Consider the following 26753-nt stretch of genomic DNA (forward strand, 5'->3'; position numbering starts at 1 on the left):
ACAACAAGAAATAAGATCTTTACGCAAAGTAACAAATCGCGTACACAAGATCCGATGGATATACAATAAAATTCGATTTATTTATTTTTATTTGCACATTGATAATATTAAAAGATCAAAAGATGAAATAGCTAATGGACGATTAACATACCTTCACGCTTGGACGCTGAACAGCGACTATCCGCCGAGTGTAGCATTCTACATAAACGGGAATATGGAATGTCGTTCTCAAACCAGTGCTGCGAAATTTCAAAATCAGTTACTTATTTCTGCTTGTATTTAACGAAAGCAAAATTCAGATTCACCGCCTTCTTCATTCATTAACTTTCCAACTGACTGAAATTTAATGCAGAATCGAATGCTTGAGGGCGGAGGAAATATAAATTTCTTCACCAACCAAAGCATCCATTTTATATTATGTGGACAGTTTGAAGGCAGAAGCTGGCATCTTCTACATTTTCGAACATAAGTGAACTACATAATCTATATCTGGTGCACTTTTGCTCAATAATTTCTCTCATAGGTAGAATAGAAACAAAATACAGTTTGCTTCTAAAACCGAACATGTCCGAACCTGCATGCGCTGTGTCGAAAGAACGAATGACGGAGAAAACGAACCAAACATTTCATTCATCGCGACGGGCATGAATTGAATTTTATTTTCTTTCTAGTTCACGCAGGGATTTCACTTTTTTCAAGCTCTGGCTCAATTTGATATTATTTACACCAAGCCACCAGCCAGTTTTCATATAACAATCGAAAAAATGGAGAAATTTGGTAACAATGGTAGGTTTGCAGCTCTAAGATCGAGAGATAATGGTTGTCATTGGAGATTGCCAGACATAGTGCAGGAAAGCTACTTGGGATAGCTGATGTTTCTGATTTACGTCAATGTCGTGTTATTAGTGCTGAAAACTTCTCAATTTTTTTTATTGTCGAAGCTCTGCCTGCCTGACCCCAGAACCTTTTAACTGCCGAAAACATGCGGAGAAGGCAATATCGATTGAGAGATAACGGGGGGAAGCAGTACCCTTTCGACTGTCCTGGTTTTTTACTCGTCTGATATGGTCACCCTAGTTCATGGTATGGCATCTGATTTCAATACATGGGGGCATTGCGCGGTTTATTTAATAATTTCGTGACTGTTGAGTTGCATAGTTAGGTAGGGTCTTTCGTTCCGCATTCTCAACATAAGAAAGTTTCTCCAAGATTGTACTTGTTCGTAAGGTGGCATGCATTTTGCAATTGGTAGGGGAATGCGGTCATGTCACTTTACCTCCATATTGTCATTTTTCATATACACGGGAATCTTAATCTCTATGCTGTCACTTTCAACTACGCGTTTTATGTTGATGGACAAAACGAATATGTCGGCATAGTCCAACATGTTCAGTGCTGCGTTGCGCAGGTACTAAAAGCTCCATTTTAACATTTCGAAAATATTCCGCTTCACGACAACTCAGTCGTACAGAACAATATTCAAAGTGAATGATCGCGGTGTAGGGTCGGATTAACGATCCTACATCAACTTTACTCATTATGGCAAGAATAAATACGTTTCCTTTGTATTCGAGACAATGCATACTAGATGGAGAGGCTGGTAGTTCTCACTCATTTCACTCGGTTGTAGGCCTGACTTAGGCAAAAGTAGAAAGTAAACTGAATACCAGGTCTTGTTGTTTTATCTCAGAGGAATATTTATTAAAATGAATTGGATGGCGTAAAGCTGTTCATGCTTTCTGAAACTGTGTAGCGTCGATATTCGTAACGGTTGGCTTTCCAAGTCTTAGGACCGGTGACTTAGATTCATCCGAAGCAATCGCAATTTTGGGTCTGCTGAAAATACTTTCATTTTATTTCCATTTTCTCAAATAAAATTCTTTCCCGAATGAAAAACACAGTGTTATACTTATAGCTGATGAAACCGCTACGTCATCAATATTTGGTTTAATTTTGAAACACGCGAACACAATAGCCAGCATAGCAAGATGATTGAGTAAGAAGTCCCATTTCCCATTCAAATCAAAAAATATCCCACGCAGCATTGCGGCGCCGCCGCCGTCGATGATTTTAAAGGACGGCGTCACGCTGATACGTCGCCGCCGCCAGCCCAAACCATACCAACGCCGCCGATAACGACAATTTTCATCGGCGCACACCTCTAAACGAGAACACGTGTTGCTATTTGGTTAACTGCAATGGTATGAAAACCGGCGTTTTCATAACTGGCCCAAAGAAGTGTTGAAATATGTAAAATAAAAACACAAAATGTTAAACAACAAATTAAAAGCTACATGTCCTGTGATTTTTTCGGCGGACCGATTCTGAAACCGGTCGATAAATTCCAAACATTTTCATTCGTGTGTTGACGCCATTCTCTCGCTAAAGATCTTATTGCTACTTTTTTCATTGCAGATAGAAGAAGACTGGAAATACGTAGCACTCGTCCTAGATCGTCTGTTTCTGTGGATATTCACGATAGCCTGCGTGAGTGGCACGGCCCTGATTATTCTGCAGGCACCCAGTTTGTACGACACCACCCAGCCGATCGATGCGATGTACTCCAAGATTGCCAAGAAGAAGATGGAACTGCTCAAAATGGGCAGCGAGAATGTATAGCATCCGCCCGGGTTCGCATCCGCCGTTTGGAAGTATATTCTGAACTGGATGCGAACCCTGGTCAACGAGGATGGCCATTAAGAATCCGACTACAACAAAATACAACGCCCCTAAATTAAACACTCACACATTCAAAACATACGAGAGTAAGAGAGAGCGAGAAAGAAAAAAAACATGACAGACAACTAAACAAAGCCAAAGTTACCCCACTCGCATCGTCAGTAGAAGTGGCGCTGTTGGTTTCCGCTGGTGAATTTCGGAGGGCTGCCCTGCGGCACACAATCACGTTCATCGTTCGCCACACTGCCATCGTCGCTGCCCGCGCTGGAAACCGGTTGGGTGGGCCGACGGTGCCATTCGTGCAACCAGCGCCCGCCCATGCGGAAAAAGAGGTTTCTTCTGATTCCACTCAGCCAGACAGCAGCACGACACAAAACCGACCAGGGTGGGGCCGGATCTGCAGCGTCACCGTCACCGTTACCACCATCAGCAACAGATGGCGCTGCTGCTGATACACGGAGATCCCGGAGAATTTCCTACAGTCACGTGAGTCAACAGCGTTTTTGTACTGCTACTGATTGTCCGTTTTGCGTTTTCTGTTTGGTTTTGATTTCTCGAGAGGAAAGAATGTCAATAACAATCAAATTAATGTTAATACCGTACGTCAAACTGTAGTTTTTAATAAACAGGAGAAAAAAAACTTTTTTATACGACAAGCGGAATGAGGCCGGTGATTTCGTAGAGCAAATTGCTTTTGATTTTAACATTCTGGTGTCCGCGGTCCGTTTCAGTTACGATAGAGCAATACTAACTACTGAGTCCGTTGTTGATGTAAATAATGGCAGGTGAGTTCGATGGCTCAGCTTTCGATTTTGGATGAAAAATTAAAAAACAAAAACAAAATACAACAATAAGCAAGAGGAAGATGATACGAGTGCAATGTGATTGATGAAAATCAGAACTTAAGACGTAGCGTAATTTGTTGAGCAGAAAAAAACGTTGAACTACTTGGTGTAAATAATTGAATTTTGTTAAATATCAATCCTAGTGGAATTCGGAAAGCTAGCGTTAAGATGATTATAAGGGAAAAAAATGGAAACGAATTCTTAATATAGTTGATATTTTTTATATTGACCCTGATAAAGGGCGATGAATTGAAATGATAGTTATTTTTAAGTGACAACAGACACAGTAGATGATAACGTCATTTAGTTAGTCATTCAATTTGCATAAACTTTTATACACTGGGACGGGGCAGGTGAAATCATACTTCGTTTATTTACCAAATGACGTAAACTGACACACTTTTTCTACGACGATATGTTGTGTTAATCACTTCATTGCAAGACAGTTGTTTTCCTGCGTAATTTCACGACGGACACGAGTTGCAGGAAAAGCTCCACCACCGTCAGTAAACAAAATCAAACGGTAGCGTTTCAAAGTATGTATCTAATTTTGGAATTGAAAAATTGTAAAATCTTCCTAGGTGTGTAGGCGACAGGGAAAACTTTTCGCAGTGAATAGGCCCGGGGAAAACAAGGAACCGAATCGCAGAGATAAGCGGAAAGCTGAACCAGAAGCAGAATTGAACTGGAGCAGACTATGAAAAAGAACAATCAGCATGCACCGGTCTGATAATAAAGTGTCTTATCTACAGGAAATTCTACCAAAATTCCCAATAATTGAATGCTAAAATTACTGCAGCCAAACTCCAGTGAGAACAACCGAACCGGTTATCTAATCTTGCGTCTTTGAAGTTGGCGATTTGGCAACGATCCACAACTTGCCCACATTTCAAAGATCAAACGAAAACTTCCTATAATCACTAGATAAACAAAAAAAAACAAGACGGAGTAACTGAAAGCAAACGTGTATGTATTTTATATAACACAGTATTATTGGAGTAAACAACATTTTCGTAAAACTATAGGTGTACATGTAGTTAGATTTTATATCATTGAATGAATTGAAGTTAAACTAAGAGCAACGTGGTAATAAGCAAGTATCAACTAGCGCAGCAAAAATGCAGAGGACAGTAGTTAATGCAATTAACAATGAATTTATTCGTACTAACAAAAGTAAACTATAACGTCACGAAGCTACACATACATTAACACAAAATACAGAGGAAAATATAATCTCAACGACCTTATAGAACGGTTCGAAGATTTAAAACATTAGTAAAACCAACTCTCTCATCACGTGTAGAGTATCTCTTGATTTGTAGGCAAATTATAGTGAATTTTGAACAAACAGTCAAAATAGAGTTTTCTACAGCTCGCCTCTTCCTCACAATGGCGATGGGCGGAGTGACGCCAAACGAAACAACATTTACATACAAAGCAGAAACTTTTCATAGTTAACATGAAACATTAGTCCATATAGAGCCAAAAACAACCTAGTATTTCAGACCGACTACGACTATTACCGCGATTAGGAAATGTTGACAATTAGAACTAACTATTCTGTTTGAGTGAGTATCTGCACATTTTGGTCAAAGGTAGCGAAGGAATTATTCGAAGACTACATATCAAGAAGACTGGCAACTCTTTCCTTTTCCGAAACAAATGTAAAGCGTCATTTATGACATCTATCCCACAAAGGTAGCGTTCACTTACAAGTAGACCATTACTTGGACTACTGCCTGGATGAGATGTTGTTACTGTTTCCGACTCAAAGTCAGTGTTGCCAGTCTTCTAAATATTTTGTTTTCGCTTCAGTACCTAATTGTTAAAAGAAATCATTTAGATACAGCATCCGTTACTAGTATTAATTGTTGAGAGTTCAGTCTAGTTATGGACGCAAAAAAATTGTTTTTAGAGCAGGACAAAATTATTTCTTGGACAAGATTAATCACTAAGTTGTTTATTGGTTATGATTTTGTTCCACAGCAATTTGACGTTCCGTCCGATAACCTGTTTGTATGTTTTGTGTATTGTGCCATAAAAACGTTATTGTTGCTAGTTCAAAAGGTAAATTAGAAAGTTTCGGTATAACAAAGATGACAAAATTCACGGACAATTTTTACGAGCGCAAGTCAACATTCGTTTTAATTATACTCAGACATGGATATTCGTTAGTTAACTACGACAGTCAAAAACAACTCCAACAACAACAACAAAATATTTAGTATATAATTATTCGATCCTTCTGTAGGTTGATTTTGCACATTCTGTTATAACTGCGGCACTAAGAACTACGGCTGGTATTGTCTGATGCATATTTGTTATGTTAGAACATGTAACTTTAGCTTTACGATATGACAGATGATTCGGTGGTCAATCGCAGAGACCTAAACTTACAAGATTTTTTTTTCGATTGCGTACTTTCATTTCTCCCTAGCAGCTATGACCACATGTAATCTAATCTCCAACAACCATTTTACACTCAATATTGACAGTGATTCCACCAAATTGCAAAAAAAAACCTTTCTTGGATTCGTTAAATTTGTTTCCCATTTCTGATATATCTGAAGTTCGGACTGTCTTTCGACCATTTGCTATTCTAGCACTCAAAAGGTTTAAGAATTTTCTTAAATCAACTCTTATTAATTTTTGTTAAATATTTCATCATTTTTTTCCTAAGGATGTAGGCTTACTTAATACGAAAATCATAATTAGAACTTGTTTTATTACTTACATTATTAACATGTCTCAGAGTTATGAAAATTGATTGACTGTTCACAAAATGATCATGACCTCACTATCTGTGAACGAATTTTCGTTCATAGCAGCTTGTATTTTCTCAGCAAATAAAGTAACCTTTTAACTGGTGCACATAGGAGTATTTGACCGAAAAGCTGACCGAAATTCGAATTTTCAAAAACCGTTACCAACAATTTCTGCATTCGTTGGCACCCATGCTACGTGTATTTTCTAAAACTTGGCAACACTGTAAACTGTCAAAGCTAGAGATTTTTTAATTCGGGTTGGCTGGTTGGAAGTCGCGCGAGAAAACAAAACCTTCAGACGTTGGTGATTCGAATTGCAAATATCCTATGTTGCACTTACTTGTTTACCTAAGAAAGTTCATGTTCCCAATCCGTCCCAGTGAAAACTCTTATACCCTGATTAAGTTTAATCCAAACACTACTAGATCAGTGAAAATAAACTTGAGCATAATTACGCCATTTTGAATGTGAGCTATTGGAATAATAAGATATTTTTAACATTCTTCTTAATTTTACTACCTTGTCCGTGCGAAGTTCAAACCTTTGCAAGAATAAACTTTAATCTCATTTGGTTATGTAGTGCTTGTAAGAAGCTGTTGATACAGGCAAGATTTCGAAATGCGATGTTATCTGTCCATGCCGCATAAGAAAAGCTGATTGATGATATTAGCGCATTTCCCCAAAATTCCAGGCGGCCTTTCCCGATTGAAAGGAACGGCCGCGCTCCATGAAACGCCGCGCTTAGCCCATCTGTTATAATTGATTTTGCATAGCGAAGGGCTGAATGATAACACATGTTGTTCCAAAAAACAGCCCTGGGTTATGCAACAGGTTGCAGGTTGATTCTACCGGTTGCAAGTGGCGCTAAATTCACCACGTTCAGTATAATTCAAAAATTCTTTATAAATTACAGGATTGATAAAATTGGTTAAATGAGTTAAACTGATTAATCAAATCCTGTTTTTAAAACTGTCCTTGCGTTTAAACTAAAATGGTAGGCTTGCTACTACCACTACATTACTTAATTTCAAGCGTAAATAGCAAATTCATGTGCTAGTTAAACCAAAAATTTATTGGCAACCTTACAGCGGCATTTAGAAAGCAGTTGGTGCGGCGTGTACGTTTCGGTGAATGTCTCAATATGAAAGTGGAAATTTCGTTGCAGTGTTCTGGATAAAATTAAATCGGAAATACGTAACATTTTCAAAACGATTATCGAAACAAAACCATCAACCCCGCAACCGACATCGCGTCCGACCTCTTTCGGCTCAGCTAAACGAAGACGAGACAGGGACGAAGCTGCTGAATTGATTCAGAGCAGACCAGCCAAACTTCTACGAGGCACTGGTATGCTAATCTTCACGGAAGCGCCGATTACTGTTACTCAACATGAATCGGTTCCGGAAAAGTTTTGGCTATACCTTTCAGGCTCCAGACGCAAAGGATGAACAAATAACATCGCTTGTCTCAACCAAACTGAACACAACCGACGTGAAGGTAGTGAAACTTGTTCCCAAGGACAGAGACATAAAAAGCTACAACTTCGTGTCGTACAAGGTATGAATCAGTTCTGACCTTCGCGTGCAAACAATGCTAGCTTCCACTAGGACAATCGGAATTGTTTTCCTTGAGTTTGGAAAACTGGTTTTCTGGAAACCACCGATCGTGACAGCGGATTGCAACACCAATCAACCAGTAACTTCTCCCAAACTACCTGCTGGCTCTCGTATTGCACTTCCGCAAACAGCATGGTCGTCGCAATGTACATGTATTCGTCTGCATCATGCTGAATTTTCTGCAACGATGGTGAGTAATGTTGACTCTCTGTTACCAGAATCGCCTTCCGAACACCTCACTCTTTACTACCCAAATGTTAGAGGAACGCGTACTAAAACAAATAGCTTCTTCATAATGCAAACCGATTACAATTATGACATCATCGTACTGTCTGAAACCTGGCTGCACTCCGACATAAGAAATACTGAGCTTTCCTCAAACTACACAATATTTCGCTGGGACCGAAGCTCCGCTACTAGCACCTTAAGCCGTAGGGCGGTGTCCTAGTAGCCGTAAATCTCTACTTCACTGCAAATCAGTCTCTGTTGAAGATTGTGGGTAGTTGTGTGAATCAAACTTCTTCGACAAACAGTTTTCATTTGCGGCATTTATTTGAGACCAATTTCAAGCCCGGATGCTGTGCAGCGTCTTGTCGACGAAGCAGATGCTGATGATTTAATTGTTGTTGTTGGAGACTACAATCTACCCAACCTCAATTGGACGTTCGATGATGATGTGAACGGAATGCTACCCGTTAAAGTACGATTCATACGATACGTCAGGCTTCCGCCACACACAACATCAACGGCACGGAACGGTTTGACGTACGGCATGTATGAACGGACACAAGAGAAAAGTATTAAACTTATCCTGACGGAACGGTGACGTTCCGTTGACGTTGACGGAAGCTGATGTATCGTCTGAGTCGTTCTGAATGCATCATTAGAGCAAGAAATTTGTCTTACTGAAAAGATGATCGCCGTCGGCCTACACCAAATAAATGATTCGCTAAATGTAAATAGGCGCCTCCTCGACCTAGCGTTTGTGAAGGATTCTAGCATCGAGCTGATTGACCCACCATCTTCTATTTTAAAAATTGACAATCACCACAAACCAATTATTTTAAAAATCGACACACGCTTGGAAACGGTTCACCCACTTGACAATACCCGAACAGAACTCGATTTTGATTGCTGCGACTTTGACATGCTAAATACTGATCTGCTCTCCGTTGACTGGGTTGGCTTATTTCACGTATCTACAACAGACGCAGCAGTGACCATTTTCTACGAAGACTTGTTTTAAAGTTTGAATTTGAGAGTCCCCCGCAGTCGTTCCAATAGAAATTTGACTCGGAATGAACCTTGTTGGACACCTGAACTACGACACCTACGGAATCGTGTACGAAAAGCTCGCAAACGGTTTTTTCGCCGCAGGTCTCCGGAAAACAGAGAGAATTTGCAATCAATTGATGCGTACTATGCGATTTCTATTCAAAAATCTACACTCAATGAAGCAAAGGGACCTTGAAACATCCAATTCCGTGCTTCATTAGATCCACGCACAATTTCGAAATGGTGACCCCGCCGTCGATCTCAACTTTGTAGGCGGACATGTAGACGCGATAGTGCTTCACACAAGCCTTGGCGGCACTAACGTCATTTGCTTGCTTCAGACAGAATATCACAAGTTATCTGGACGACCTATTGTGATATCTGTCACTGTTGAATATGTCTACGTTGGTTCTTTCAAAATCTTTACAATACTTAGGGCTGATTTCTTCACCCTTGCTTAACGCTTAAGCCAGTTTTAAACGTACTGGCGAACCTGATTTTAAAGCTAAGCGATGGTGAAGAAATCGGCCCTTAGCGGATTATCTTTGATCTGAAACAAGCTACACACGAAATCATTGTTCAAAAATCGAAGTAAAAATAGTGACAAAGTTAACACCGAAGGGGCGCAAAACTGGGACTTTGTCAAGGGTGCCAGAAGGTCACGCTACGGCTCTAATAATATGTAAAAATATATAATATGTATTAAGGCAATTATTTGATTGGCCAGAAATCTTTTTTTGCACTTCTATATGAACATAAACTTATAAATTATTACTAAATCATTGATTTCACATATAATTGTTATTATAGTTGAATATTAATTTCTGCTGCAAACAAATATTTCAATTATTTCGGCCTGGTTTTTCAATCAAATGCTCCTATGAGTGGTTGCATAAATACGCTTGGCACTCCTTTGTTTGGCAAATGAACGTTGGGCATAGTATGTAGAAGCTCGTCATTACTCCAGAATCGATTGAACAGGCAGTGAAGAAACTGAAATGATCGATGATGATTTGCCCGAACTTGTATCAATGCTTTGGCTTGACCGCTGAGCTTAATTTTTACTCGTTCCTTTGAGCAAGCCAAATTCCCTCCCATTTGGAAGCAATCGTTCATGTGTATTGGCGATCGACGGAATGGTGCGCATATTTCAATTCTGTTTATCCAAATTTCAGTGTAAGGATACCATATGATACAATTACTTTCTAGAACAGAACGGACGAGCGAAAACTACAACGTTCGATTGCAGTATGGATCAGTTAATTGACTTAGTAATTCCCACAATGAAACCAAGATTTCTGTTTTCCTGTACTGTACTGTCGGAATAGTTATCTCTAAAAAGACAATTGAGAATCCTGCTGAATACCAGGATCTCTGACAACTGACACTCTTTTGAACAATTTCCTATTGATTATGTAGTTCTACAAAAAGTGGATTTCATTTGTGGATGAAGAAAATCACTGAGCATCTTGAGACACTGATAGTCAAGAAATTCCTAGTAGACCAGTTGCAGACGGCATCTAGTTGTCTCTGCAGCTCAACCGACTATGTAGATCGAATAATAAGAAACAGTTCGAGGCCGTCAGCGTAGACAATATTGTATACAGCCCGAATAGCTAAGCAAACATCATTGCTTACCTTACCGTTCAGGCTAGAGCCTTGTTGTCTCTTGCTGTATGCAGAAGCCGACTGCACGCTACTCGGTCCATTGCTGCTTGTCGCCCGCCTCGCAGTCTTCGAACAGAACCATCTTCACCGGGTTATCGTCCGACATTCTTACGACGTGTCCAGCCCACCGCAAACGTCCTATTTTTGCGGTATGCGCGATGGAAGAACCGCAGCTGATGCAACTCATAGTTCATTCGCCTGCACCACGTTCCGTCTTCCATCTGCACGCCACCATAAATGGTACGCAACACCTTTCGAAAACTTCAAGGGCGTATTGGTCCTCCAGAAGCATAGTCCAGGTCTCGTGGCCGTAGAGGACAACCGGTTCAATCAGCGTCTTGTAGATAATCAACTTCGTGCGGCGGCGAATTTTGTTCGGCCGGAGCGTCCTCCAAGTCCAATCCTGTTGGCTTCAGCTTTCCAATATCAGTTGGATGATTTCTCAAGGACACCTAGTCAGTTGTCTGAAATGAGTTAAGTAGTTCAGTGAAGTCGGCTTTCACAAGTCATCAGTCAATTCATCAAATTTAACTTGTCTGCGGACCTAGTAGGGGAGGATGACGTTAATCGATGCCAATTAAAAGCTCGCGTGCTTCCAAAACAGAGCAGTTTGGTGAAATTTCCTCGTAAACAAACAAAAGATCGAGCATTCGATTACGATGGTTAGTACCTGTTGACATTTGTTGCATGTTTAACAAAGGCATCTCGTTTCACGTATACCTAATACGTATACGTATGCGTACCCAAAGTTGTTCGAAATTGCAGACAACACTAGGTTTTCATTCGAACAACAATCTATTGGACACAGCTATGAGTGCATCTCCATACCGTTTTTTCAGCACTGATTGTGTCACGATCGTTGCGATGAACCGTATACATTGAACCGATCAGTTGAAGTGAATTTATGTCATCGTTCAGCCACGTCTCAGCAGGAACAATAACACCATGCTCACCATCCAAAACAGCGACAAACAAGTCATCAATTTGTGCACGCAGTCCTCTAATATTCTGGTAGTATATCTCAAGTCCCGCATGGTACACAATTTGTTGCCCTATTTGTTCCTTTTATTCTTTACTTCAATAATAGTAGACTACTGCTGCTTGGGGATCAATTAGTGCTCCTTCACTCGAGTTCTTGTATTCATCCCTGCTGTTATCGCTGGTGAAATTATATTAGTCCTTACACACTTAATTCAGTTCGGTAATTTCCGCACAGCTGAACAGTCGGTAAATTTTTTCAACTGATAGCTCAGCAAAGTGGCGTTAATTTACTGATTTTCAGCGATATATTTACCGAGTTTATTCAAAACAAACGTCACTTCTACTGAGATCTCGGTAAAAGCTTTGTTAGCTGAGTGCTCGACTGTGCAAAACTCGGTAAAAGTAGTGAAAAAAGCTGGAATTCGGTAGAACAAGATTGAGTGTGTACGTTTAGATGTTCTTAATTTTTCAATAAACAAGTAAGTTACGACCGTGTATATATCTACTTTACCATTTGCTTTCAGATGCCAATTTACACTTTTTATTTTAATCTATAACAAAAATGCCCAGCAATGCCAGCAATACTATTATTCACCAATAGCAAACGTTCGAAGTAGTTCACCTTAACATGGAAAATGAAGTTATTTTGTCTCTAGCAAATTAGCCGCTCGATGACTGCCCCACTGGGTTGCATCGTATTAGCGCTGTTTCGATGAATTACAGTACTACACATTTTGGTATAAAAACAATCACGCGAAAAAAACGGAAAAAACTCTACCTTGTACATAGCAAAAACATAAAAACTAGGCTCTTAACTTGCAAATATGTTTGTCAAGTAATTTTTAATTATTTTCATACGAAAATGCTCAGAAAATCAATAAAAAAATTAAAGGCAGCACCCACTGAACGTGAAATGCAACCGAACCGAGGCGGGAAATATGCAGCGCATATGGCTAAAGAAGAAAAAAAAGTGACTAAACTGAACTTATAATGATAAAAAAAAATCCAACAATGGAATAAATATACTCAAGCGAAAACATTTAAAATGTGCTCAAAGTTAACATGTACAGAAGACGAATGAATTGGTTTGTGTAAAAAGTAGCTGGCCAGCCGTTTCGCTGGTACGGGTCATGTTTAGTTCATTTTTTATACGAAACTACTACTACTATTATCGTCGAACGGAAGATTTCAAAAGTAAGTGTATTATTAGGACACATTTTGTGTAGCTCAAATCTTGCAATGCTCCGTTTTTGTTTGACCATCGTTGAACGTTTTGTTGGCAAAATTAGCTTGACACTCGTTACTTGGAGAATGATTAGTTCTTATTCTTACGTGGAAATTTGGATCAGTTATGCTCGAGGATGATCGTAGTTTTCGGAAAACACGCAGTTGCGAAAATCAATTGATTCGTCCATGATATTAAAACACTATAAAAAATAAATGTAAACTTAAAGTGACAGAGCGTTGATTTTTTTTTGTTGAGAAGTGGTGTTAAAATAATATAGCTCAAACTTAAAAGGGGAGAAATGACAAGCGATAGTAAACGTGTTGAGTATCTTCAATTCTAGCCATTAGTTTCATAAGTGTGTGTTGTATTATGGCTCAATGAATTGTCGATAATATTTATCGTTACAAACGGTGATGAAAATCACGTTCCACCAATGTTGGCATGCGACCAGTGGATAATCGTGATGCAGACTACAACTGCACTACTCGTTCACTCCCAACGACATTCCAGAGTAGTGCACCATTTGGTTTCAACTGGCCAGTCCCCTCTGTTTGTTTTTATCGCGCCGACGAAAATCAATGCAAATTTCGAAAATATCGAATTCCTAACATGGTAATAACAAACGGAGAGGGAGGATGGTCCAAGCGTGTCAAAATGGTGCTTTTACCGAGAACAAGTAGTATGATTTATGAATAAGTTCTTATTTAAATACCCAACCATCCAATCCTCTTCTTCGCACCGGTTCCGCAGGCGTGAAAATTTGATCGATAAACATATTTTCATTTGTGCAGCTACTGCGTAACTCACAAAAAATAAACGGAAAATCCCAAACTGAAGTGGTATAGTGCATATATATTGTGACACAATAAAATCGCATTTAAAATAAATTGTATTAATAAGTACATCAAGAACACAACGAATGTATATTTTTGTAGTCTGTGCAATGCACACTAAATTAAAAACGACAAATGCCTCGTTCAGTTGACGTTAATTAGTTTTAATTTTTAAACCATTTACGCAACAGTAGCTGTTTCAGTTCCATTTGTAAGCCACAACCGCAGAGAAAAAAAAAACAAAAAAAATGCAACAGACTATACACTGTCTAGAAAACGAATGCCATCAACCGTTTCGCTCAACTGGTGTAATTAATTTGTAAATACGAATAATTACGTGAAAAACAATAGAAGGGAATAAAAGTAACAAGTAATACATTTTTGAACATTATGGCATGACCCTGATTTCAAATCGAGTGTCTTCCAATCACATGTCGTGTATTTGGCTCTTACCCAAGAAACAAAACTAGAAGGAAGCAAACGAGGATAGATTCGAAGCCGCAAGCAAAAAAAAAAACATCAGTAAAACCCGATACAAATATTAAGCACCGCAGCCCCATCCCATTTCCGCCCACACCCCACACACTCACACACGCGCGCAGTGTTCAAACTTTTCCTCCGATTCACCCACAAAGAGCAGACTGGTTGGCAGACGGAACACGTAAACTGAGTTGTGAGATTTCACTGCATTATGGCAGTGTACACACAGCGATATGCAAGTAAGTTTCATACAAACAAAGAGGAAAGATGGATCGAGGGAAAATATGTTGATGATATGGAACAAAACAAACGCGCTGGTCGGACTCTCGGTATATTTACTATGAAGCATATATATATTCAATTAAACAAAACAGGGATGTTCGTGAAGTAGTCATTTGCCTGTGGTTAAACATATTTAATCGGATCATCATTTGATGCGAATGGTTGCCATTGAAACATTGGAGTTATTTTTCAGCATCAGTGATCGAAAGATTTGTTGCGGGGAGGGGGGGGGGGGTGCTTGTTTTATTTATGAATCTTTTACCCATATTTTTTGCTGTTTATTCGATTCATTTTGTTTTATTTCTAGGTTATAAATCGGCGTTTCACTTTATTTTTAATAAAAAAAACTCGTGCATATTCTCTTCTTCCGAAGTTTCGGTCCTTATTGGTTTCCTTGAGAAAGGTTCAATAAGCTCCGAAACGTCGGAGGAAGGGAACATACAGGAGTTTTTTTATGAAACTTAACAGACTGAAACGCCGATTCCCAGTCTAAAACAAATAGGTTCATCAGAAATATTTTATAAACACACACGAGTTTGAGATTGAACATCTTGAAATTTATAAACGTTACAGAGAAGACTATCGATGTTTCAATGGTTTCTATAGTAATTTCTCGATTTAGCTGAAGATCGGTTACTATATTGAGGGTTTTCACTAAAAATATAAACACACATGTCCTAAATGTGTATTGATGATAGAATATCTTCAATATGTTGAAAACACCACTTTTTAGTAATTTCAAACCATCGAAGTAACTTTATCCCAAAATGTTATGTCATAAAATGGCATAATAACGATGACATGACGCCAGATCTTGGGTACTGAAAAATTACTCAATTACTTCAGTAGTGAACAATCCTGCAATCCTGTACAATTTTTCTTCCTCGATTGACTTTACACAGCCCTGTTTTAGATCGACAGGGAGCGATGCGGAACAGTTGATTAAGGTGAAAATGGAGCTTGTGCTTACAGAAACCTTACACATGCAACTGCATCATACTCGAAATGTAGTGCGGATAACGTTTAGCTGCTTAGCCGAGGATAAAATCTTCGCAGTGAAAGAGAACGTGTAGCATGAGGTCGAATATCAACACGTCAAAACCAAGAACCCTGTGAATATGGACATCGACATGACGGAAATTCGCCTGCACGGTTTTGCACACTAGCATACATAATAGTAAAAGATTCGTGTCAAAGTACGAAGAAGTGGAATCTGTCATAAACGACACCTGAAAAAACCTATTTTAATCCACCTAGCGGTGCAATTGTGCCTTTCTCAATCATGAATCACGAGAATGTGTGCGCTGTTTATATTAATTAAAAGCTTTTAAATGCATATATTACATTTTATTATTGTACATCACATGACAACTATATACAGGAAAATAAATCATTATTCGAGTTCTAAAATTTTGAAGAAGAAAAAACAGCCACGGTAATATTGAACTGAAAAAAAAGGTGCAAAATCGGCAAAGTCCCAAAAAGCCGATTTTTACAAAAAAAAATTTTTTCGAGATAACATAAAATCTCGACGTTTCATGCATTTTAAAGATGTTTGGCATCAAAAATACGAATTCGATTTCTAAAATTTTTTTTTCCTTTGAAAAAAAATTTGAGTTCCGGCTTATATGGGAATTTCATATGTGACCGGACGATTTAGTCTATATTTCCTGCCCCATATAAGCGATCCGTACGAAATTTTATAAACATCTGTGGGGATATTATAGCTATCATTTGGGACTAAGTTTGTGAAAATTGGCCCAACCATTTCCGGGAAACTGATGTGAGTTCGTAAATTTTGAAAGATGGCCGCTTTTCCCGGGCACTTCCGGAACCGTCTAGGGTGGTCAATGTAGTGAACGAAAGTTTGGTTGGCCGTCGGTGACCTAGAACAGCAAATTTAAGTTGTTTGAGAGACATTTTAGCGAAATTTTTACCTTTTTTGCTTTCATCGGAGTATCGGTTTGAATCACAATTTGCTATGTGATCGCACGCCACAACCTATAACTCCGGAACCGGAAGTCGGATCGGGATGAAATTAAATAGCCATTTACGGGGACGCAATACTTTTCATTTGAGGCCAAGTTTAGTCGAATCGGTCTAGCCATCTCCGAGAAACCGATGTGACTGTTATTCTGAATTTAGATACTTCCGCCGGGGCTTCCGGAACCGATGATGGTGGCCAATGTGGCCAAATAGACTTTGAATGGATGTTAGTGACCTAATACTACAAATCGAAGCAGTTGTGGTCATATTTTCGAAAAAATTTCACCTTTATGCATTCATTGCAGAATTTATTAAAATCGACATTTTCTGCGTGTCAAAATCGGTTCAGCCATCTCTGAGAAAAATGAGTGACCTTTTTTGTAACATACACACACACATACGCACATACACACATACATACATACACACATACATACACACACAGAGACATTTGCCGAACTCGACGAACTGAATCGAATGGTATATGTCACTCGGCCCTCCGGGCCTCCGTTAAAAAGTCGGTTTTCAGAGCAATTGCAATACCTTTCTATTGAGAAATTTCACCTTTTTACATTCATCGCAGAACTCGTTAGAATCGAGATTTGCTGCGTGATCGTACGAATCACCCTGTAATTCAGGAACCAGAACTCGGATCCACACAAAATTCAACAGCAGCTGATGGACCTTCCATTTAAAATCAAGTTTGTCAAAATCGGTTCAGAAAATTCTGAGAAACCGATGTGGACAAATCAACAAATTTTGTTTTGTAACCATACTCTTCAACTCGTAATCCGGGACAAGATGTCGGTTGAAAATCAAATTCAATAGCAATCTATGGGAATAGTATACCTTTCATTTGAATCTTAGTTTGTAAAAATCGGTTCAGCCATCTCCAAAAAACCGATGTGGACATTTTGTTAACAAATCCGCACATACACACATACATACATACATACATACATACATACATACATACATACATACATACATACATACATACATACATACATACATACATACATACATACATACATACATACATACATACATACATACATACATACATACATACATACATACATACATACATACATACATACATACATACATACATACATACATACATACATACACATACATACATACATACATACATACATACATACATACATACATACACACATACATACACACAGATATTTTGCGATCTCGGCGAACTGTGTCGAATGCTATATGAGACTCGGCGCTCCGGGCCTCGGTTAGAAAGTCGGTTTTTGGAGCAATTGCGTAACCTTTCTATATGAGAAAGGCAAAAGAATAGTATTTAATTAGCTTAATCAGCATGAGTTACATGTTATCTTCATGTGATTATATTTTGAAATGTTGGTGGAATGGGTTTAAAAGTGGAGGGAATGCGGGGTTAGTAGAGTGGGAGTGGAGGATGCGTCAGAAATCCTTCATCTTATTTTGGTATACGGGGTGGATGAAGGAAATGCGGGCGTGAGGGTGGTCCAAGGGGACGGTAGTGATGAAGGAGGGAAATGTAAGGGCAAGGCGGGGGGGCGGAGGAGCTCTGATGCAATACTCAGCTGCATATTTTGCCTTCCATTTGAGACTTGGTTTGAGAAAATCGGTTCAGTCATCACCGAAGAACCGATGTGACTTTATTTGTGGAATATGCCCGGAATTCCGGACTTCCGGAATCGTCGATAGTGGACAATATATTCAAAGAATGTTTAATTGGCAATCAGTGATCTAGATCTGCGATAAGAAGTAATTTGGTGACCATTTCAATAGTTTTTAGCCTCTGAGGTATTACGATTGTACCGATTTATATGGGAAATTCCAGTGTATCCTTACTAACACCCTTGTAACTCCGGAAGCAAGAGTCAGAACAGAATGAAATTCAGCAGCGATCAATGGCATTACTGTATCTTTCATTTGAAATCAAGTTTGTAAAAATCGGTAGAGAATTCGTTGGGGAATGGGTGTGATATTAGCTTAAGAACTTGGCGGGTTCCCCGGGGGCGTCATGAACCGTCATATGTGGCCAATGTGGTCAAAGCTGCTTTGATTGATCATTAGTGATCCAGACCCGCAAACTAGAGTAATGTTACATCAATTTTAATATGTTTTACATCATTTGAACATCATGGTGGTACCAGTTTATATGGGAATTTGCTGTGTGACCGCACTCTTCAACCCGTAACTCCGGAACCGGAAGTCGGATCAACTAAAAATTCAATAGCAGCTTATGGGAGCGTTATACCTTTCATATGAAACTAAGTTTGCGAAAATCGGTTCAGCCATCTCTGAGAAAATTGTGTGAGTTTAAATGACACACACACATACACACACATATACATACACACACACAGACATTTGCCGATCTCGACGAACTGAATCGAATGGTGTATGACACTCGGCCCTCCGGGCCTCCGTTAAAAAGTCGATTTTTACAGTGCTTGCATAGCCTTTCTTTATACGAGAAAGGCAAAAAAGTTCCTTGGAATTCTCAACGGTATTTTTGGAGGTGAGAATGTGATTGAACCAACATATATCTTCTATTTATTTGTTTGTTTTATACACTATATCATATCAAAGCGCCAATGCACAGCGGTCCAGAATGCAAATTTAGCAGAAATTTTGAGTTTTTACTAAAACTAAACAACTTAGCCTAATTAAGTCTTTGGAGAAGTTTCCGTAGTTTGTGAGCCCCTTTTTTGTTAATACAACAGTTAGGGTGGTTCTAATTTTACCAAGATCAATAAAATAACTTTTTAATCATTCCAGATAGAGCCAAGAGACTTTCAGCGAAGTTGTAGAACGACGAATTTTGAAAAAGTTTGCTGAAGACATGTAAGCTCTATCTGTCGTACTTTTTGTTCTACAACAAATTTAAAATCGATGGTTAGGGTGTTGCTTATATTGCTTATTGTTATATTTAAATAACTTTTGCGGTATTGACTTTAAAGCGAAGTAATCTTCAGACAACTTTAAGGTTGTTTTATGGCGAATAATTTGTTTCATGTCACATGTATGAGTTGTAAGCATTTTTCTCCATAAATAGGGTCTTTAGGCATAACAATATCACTCATTGGGGCAAACAAAAGATAATTCTTTTTAAACTATAAATAAGATCATGATTAGTTATAATTAGTTATAATTGAGCAAAAAAATGGCGAAAACAATATTTTTTAACATTTTATTAAATAAAATTTAACATTTTAATAAATTAAATTAAAAAAATAATATATCATTAAGTGCTTTTATCTTTTGAATAACAGAAGATGTGTTAGAAGAAAATGTTCGTCTTCAAAAGCTCTGAAAAAGATCAGAAGGATTTGTTGGAGAAAGATGAAAACTGAAAAAAAAAATTAAAATTTTTGTTTTTCATTAATTGACCCTTTGTAATTTGTTAAATTTACTTTCACGGTGGACAATATAAAAAATATTGTTCCGTTTTCTTGATAAAATATTGCACTTGGTGGCTGTAAAGTTTTTAAAATCAGAAAATTTACTTTTTAATGGTTCGAGATAGAATTTTGCTGTCTTTCAAAAAATTGAAGAAAATAAAATTTAAAAAGCTTTGTCGAAGACTCTAAAACGCAATGTCATTTTACAAAAAAAAATACCAAAAAAAATTAGGGTGTTTCTTAAAAAATGATTTTCTTAGTACAACTTTTTCAGTTTTGATTTTTCATTGAGATCAGTTTAGAAATACTTTCAGATATTTTGAAGAAGAACAATTTGTCTTAATATATCGAACCTCTAGCTTCTCTCGTTAGATAGTTATATATCCTTTCTACTAAAAATAAACTATTGTTTGAGTAAATATTGCAAGATATAAAAAATATCGTATTTACCATTTTCTGGTGATCTATACTACAAAGCATGCTATTTCATATGACAGCAACGGTATTTAATGTTAAGTGCCCTAATCGAAGATAATGCTATTTGAAAAAGTTAATTTTTTTATATAAAAGTTCTCATAACTTTGAAACGAAAAAAGTTTAGTAGTTGGTGTTTTAAAGCAAATTATGCGCCCTAAAATAATCTTCAAGTTGTCCAAGGGTACTTTAGTACAATAAAAACTACAAAAGTTATAGAAATGAAACCGATTTTTTAAGAAACACCCTAAAGCTTATATTTGGATTTCTCGTACAATGGAAAGTATAAAAGCTAGAGCTTGCATGTCTTCAGCAAATTTGTCTAAAATGTGTTGCTCCACAACTTTATCAAAGACAGTAATTCTCTATCTCGATCCGTTGAAAAGTTTAATTTTAAATATTACTAAAATTAGAACCACCCTAGCATCTGTTTAAGCAAAAAGAAGGACCTTACAAAGTACAACAACCTTGCCAAACATATTGTAAATCATTTAATTTTAGCAAAAATTCAAAATTCCTGCATTCAGGACCACTGTGCAATGATGTCACACAAAAATTATATAAAAATGAATAAAAAGGTCAAATTTGGTAACAAATCGATTAAAAAGTCTAGAAAAACGTATACGCAGAGTTTGTCGAGAAACGTTGAAATGGAATGTTGAAGAAACCTGGTTAAAAATTCTTTGTAGGTGGGGGTGGGCGTAGCGTAGTTGGTAAATCGATTGCCTTGTACGCAGCGCCCTGGGTTCGAGTCCCGTCCCGCACATAGGGTTAGAAATTTTTCATAAGAGATTTTTCTAACCCGAAGAGGCGAATGACCTTAAGGTTAAAACCTCTATAATTGAAATAAAATAAAAAAAAATTCTTTGTAGGCCAGTGATGGCTCCATACCTACTATAATTAGTGTGTCGGTAATCGGATAATAATGTTGTTGCGCATTAGGTGCGAAGTTTATGTTGATTTGTTCCAAAATAGCTGGGGTATCTATACGACCTTGCTCAGTTTCAGCAATGAACAAAGTTCTTGCGGTATTGCTTCGAACATATAGGGGTTCCAGCTGAATCATTTGACACTGGTTTTCATAGCTAGGTAGGACAGGATCTGTCCACGAAAGTTTACGGAGTGACGCTGGATGGTTTCACAGTGCTCGAAACACCTTACCAACTGCCAACTGAGACGTGTTGTTTAAACGTAGGTAGATATTCCACGTCAGTCGCGTGACTGACGTGTTCAATATCTATTTCTAGTAAACGGTAGTTAAAATAAATCGAATCCATACACTTACCAGCAAAGACTTAGAGCTGCTGTTGGAGAAATCGGCATTCTTCATTTGAACAAATTAGATGAAGAATCTTGAAATTATCCGTCAAGAAAAATCGGGGAGTTTTCACAACTAGATGTATCTCATTGAAGTATAGCAGGAACATCAATGGTCCCCAGTGGCTTCCTTGAGGTATTCCAAATGTAGAAGCGAATGTGTGGGCATGTCAATCTTCTTTGACAACCGCTATCTGTGCGGTCAGTGAGGTAGAATTGGAATTACTGCAGAACACTACCATTTGCTCCGAATCTCTCTATTTTTGCGTTTCTATGTCGTATTTCATCTTAATGAAAGTGGCAGATAAGTCGATGGAAAGAACATCGGTTAGAGCGCGATGTTCCATACTCTCTGTTATGTCGGATATTAAACATAGGTGGCTGACCGTCCAGGCGTGAAGTCGTATTGGTCGTGTTGAGCCTCAAGAGATTCCATAATCGCGAGCTCGAACAATTACTTTATTACCCTTTTTATGGACTGAGCACATGTTTGCGGATTTCCTGCAAGGTGGAAAAATTCCTCTAGCAATAGATGCTCGAATGATGTGAAGTGGAGTGCTTATTCAGAATAACTGAAGGGATCGGTCGGTTCCTGGATCGAGAGGAGGCTTGTGCGCTATCAATTGCGGCGATCAATAAAGCATGATTTGCTGGTGGTTTACTAGAGGAGAGGGAGCTATCACTCCATTTGATGACGCTAAACTGTAGGTGAACACAAGGACAGCAAACGTGTTAAATGCTCTTCCTCACATTCAAGGTCTAATTTAGTCGACTCAAGATCTTATCTCTGAGTTCAAGATTGTTATCGGAGTTGCTAGTTTCGGGAAGCTGCGATTACTCGAGATACCTGAGAAATTCGCTAAAAACTATTTCCCAAATCATCTTACTTTCGTCGATCTCGTAGCTACCAGGCTTGACCAATCGCCCAATAATGATTGCAACTGAACAGATCGGCTTTTCTCCACGCCAAACTCAATGCTGATGTCGCCATTGATACTTTCGACTTGTTTGGTGGATACGACTCTTGCAAACATCCACGTAGAAGGTATGGTTTCACCTCTTCAGGGTTACTTTTTCCATACCTTATCTGAGAGTCAAGCCCGTTTCGATTGCATGTCCCAAACCAAACTAAAGCGGGCTGAAGGAATCGCCTTGAAATAAAATTCGAGATGCGGAGATTTCAAGACCGAAACACGTCCTCCCCACTTTTGAGCAGCAGTGTTGCCGTTCACCTCTTCATTCCCCGCCACGGAAACCTCATGACTACTTTATATATCTCCTATTCCCCAAAAAGTTGCGTCATATGTTTGTTTCAGTCTCTGAGGTACCATGTAGTCTCACGTACATCATTGGTATCAATAGTGACAGCTGGCGTCTCGTAAAATTCTTCGCCTGCTCATTTCTCCTCGCCCATTTGTCACGGGGGTCCTTCACAATGTTGTACGGAAGTCTCCCAAATAACGCCTTAAAAGCTATTGACATCGCTGATATCCAGTAGACCTTCATTGAACTCAGCTGTTTCGTGGCTGATTTGATTGTAGTACGCTCGCACATTATCACTGAACATCCGATTTCGTTTTCGTCGCTTCGCGGTGTCGGTGTTGCGCCTTAGAGTTTTTGATAAGACACTCAATTTCTGTATGACATAATTTCACCGATCGTTTGCCGTCTCTGTACACGGTCAGCGTTCCAGTAACGGCAAGTTTGTTTGAGATTAGACTCTCCAACCTCCGCTGCCATGGAGGTGCTCGCCTTTTACCAGTAATGTTGGGAGGGGTCGACTCTCGACGCAAGTTGGTATCCCGGGATTCTAATAATCCTAACCGCAGCACAGATCACTATTAGCTTCAGATCTTTCCGTTACAGCACAGAGTACATTGCAGAACGTTACCGCCCATGACCTGAAATCTGCAAGTCAACTTGTAAGAATCAGTTTCCTTAGTCCTTTTTGCGAAACTGCGCTATAGCTTCATCCTTATTGATGAATCACATAGTAATTGCAAGTCACCATATGAATCTGCTGGCACATGAGAGTCTTCTCCACCACCTCTACGGATTCGCGGCCCTCACAAGCGAACGACGTGCTAGGTCTTAATTAACTTCACTTTGATACATCGCTTGCATTACTACCACTACTGTACTCTTTGTACAAGGTGGTTCCGCAGATGGTGGCGCGGTTTGTATCCTTTCCCAGTGAACAGATCCAAAAACCTTGTCCGTCCCGGTACTCAATCCTGAGTTGTCTGCATAGGGATTGGTTGACCGACTTTTTCTGTCCGAATTTTCCAGTTTCTTCTGGCGCAACAATAAGGTTTGTAATGCCCTTTGCCGTCTTCTCCCTCTGGTTTATCCTTCTGAGTATAAGTTTCGGAACCGTTATCCATTCCAGTGTTTGAGAAAGTTGGCAGCGAGTTCGGGCTGGGGATAGGATTATCCCATAATGAGACCCCCGGGTCACCTCAACTGTAACACTCTTCCACCTCAGTATGATTGCTGTTTTCCAGATCCTTGAAGGGACATGCGTTTTCGCTCTTGTTCGTCTCCATTGAAGGCATGTTCCTCTCGCGGTATCGTAGATTGTCTGCTTCGGTGGGAGTGTAGCGTGTGTATTGATGGATCCACAGATGCCCCGATTGATTTGGATAATCGAAGTAGTAGATCTATTAGAAATTAAGTAGTGCAGCCAGGGGCGGCGAAACACTTTACGCCCGAGTGGGTACAAAGCATAGGGTGAGGGGTCCATTAGTAATGATTTTTTCCCTTTTCGCACTGCACACGCTTACATTACATTCACATTAAGTCACGTTCGTTTATGCAAATGGAATTGTGGTACATCGATGTTTTCAAATGTATGTAGTGCGAGTGGGTAGTACTACCCATACTACCCACGCTTTCCGCCGGCCCTGAGTGCAACCCGTACGTTGTTGTGGGGTTGGTCTTCTGCCATAACCGTATTGTTTAGTTGTTAGTATGTGGGTTGCGATTGATCTTTTTCCTTAGTCGCGGTATTTTCTATGTGATGAGAATTGGTTCAGAAATAGTACGTGTGAGGGGTTGGATTTATTTTGAATAGGGAGAGTTGGGTAATCTGTTGGAGCTCCAACAGCAACAGGATCATTGACGTTCGGTGTTTCCGGTGCCTGATGGAGGTTTGTAGGCAGAATTGTGCATAAATTATTCTGATATGCTAACTCTGCTCTATGTAAACTCATGTAATCCGCAATATCTAGGTTTGATCCACCATTATTCGTGTTGTAGATACGTGGCCCGTTGTGGCCGGTCCGGATGAAGTTGCAAATAGGGAGGGATTATTTCGACCGGACGAGTTCCGTATCCGTCAGTGGCGTAGTAAGAAAAATTTTCTGGAGAGGAATAAGCAATATATGTTCGTATGTATGTATGTATGCATATCTTTTTTATATAGGTCAAGCTCAAAAACATTCAATCAAGACCCTGATCTTATCGCTCAGAGAGTGGGATTGGCAGAAAGTTGACCTACTAAAAACTCCACCTCTGAGCAACTGTTGCTTTCCGCTCGTAACTGTGCTGTGCACATTGTTTTTGCTAGTTGGATGCGGTACGTTCGCTGTATTTGCTTCGATGTAGAAAGTAACCTGGTGGCAATTCGATAGCATCTTGCTGCACCGGGGCCAGCATTCCATTCGCGATCAAACTGGTAGGATGCCGAAGCCGGTTCGACAATTTCGAGTGGAAGTGACTTCCGGTACGCCCAAACTATCGAAAACCAGTATTTCGTCTTACTTCACTCACCTAGTCTCCGGCGATAGACAAATTACACCTACGGAGAGATTGCTGACGAGTCTGCGATGACCAGTCTCCTTGCATTTCGTTTATTGCTACGCTGCTGGTAGCATTCCACATTCTCAGACAGAATGAAGCAGATGGGGATCATTCCGGTAGTTACGCATACCACCTCCGAGGGCATCGTTATGTACGCACTCGCGACACGAATAGTCATTAGGTGAAACATGATTGTCAACTTCATCCGGTACCGCTTTGAAGTTAACACAGCAGTCCGGGCTGATACGCCATACCTCAGTATTGAGCATGAAACCAGGGCTACCATATTCACAGATTTTTGTGTAATGTCACAAATTTTTTTCAAAATTTTTGATCACAGATGACAGATTTTTGGCATTTTGATTAAAATTTCACAGATTTTCACAGATTTTTGGAATTATTGTGATTTTTCACAGATTTTTTGGACAATTATCACAGATTTCCACAGATTTTTTCCTGTTTAGTCATCACAGATGATAAAAAGATTTTTTTTACCGAAATACAGATTTCAATGTGGCATCTCTGGATGAAACACCGACTAGGAAACGTCTCTTGCTGCATCTTGCTCCTCCGATCTTCGGCATAATCTTTGCCACTGTTTCAGTTGTCCTTGCTGTTTTCTCACAACGTAGTCGACGTGGCTATTGAAATTTAACTGATCATCGACCAACACACCCAGGAACTTCAGCGCACGCATTGATGGAATCTAGTGTCTATCGGAACTGGTCAACTGGATTTTTTTCAATTACTGACCAGCATTACCTCCATCTTGTACTGAATCAGCTGCAACTGCGCAACACTTCGTCGATAGCCACTCAGCTGGTGCTGTTGAACGCGTTCTTCACCTCGATCCACAGCTGAAATGCTTTTTCGGAATCTGAGCTGCTTCTACGATAGTTCGTAGTTCGCAGGCCTATCGAGGATCCAACAGGCTTATAGGCCGACACGCTGCACAGTGGATCCACTCCATACAAAAGCTGGACAAAATCTCAAAAGTAGTTTAAAATGTCTGAAAATATCATCTAAGGGTAATTTTGGTACGCTGAACTCGATTTTGATTAAATTAGGACGCTAAAATGAAAATTAGACAGCCTAGGGTGGTTCTAA

At 39.3% G+C, this 26753-nt stretch overlaps 1 protein-coding gene across 3 annotated transcripts in view; it reads left to right on the forward strand.

The window, feature by feature from the left end:
* The window catches only part of LOC131683743 (acetylcholine receptor subunit alpha-like 1), a 343079-nt gene extending 322884 nt beyond the window's left edge, over positions 1 to 20195 (forward strand). For 2 of the 3 annotated variants that reach the window (XM_058966001.1, XM_058966000.1), the window contains exon 10: positions 2416 to 20195. In XM_058966001.1, the coding sequence (XP_058821984.1) occupies positions 2416 to 2619 (204 nt within the window). In that variant the 3' untranslated portion in view covers positions 2620 to 20195. The remainder of the gene's footprint in view (positions 1 to 2415) is intronic. The other variant, XR_009304555.1, reaches the window with a different exon arrangement.
* The last annotated feature ends 6558 nt before the right edge of the window (positions 20196 to 26753 follow it).

This window comes from Topomyia yanbarensis, chromosome 2, assembly GCF_030247195.1.
Source record: "Topomyia yanbarensis strain Yona2022 chromosome 2, ASM3024719v1, whole genome shotgun sequence".
NCBI lineage: Eukaryota > Metazoa > Arthropoda > Insecta > Diptera > Culicidae > Topomyia > Topomyia yanbarensis.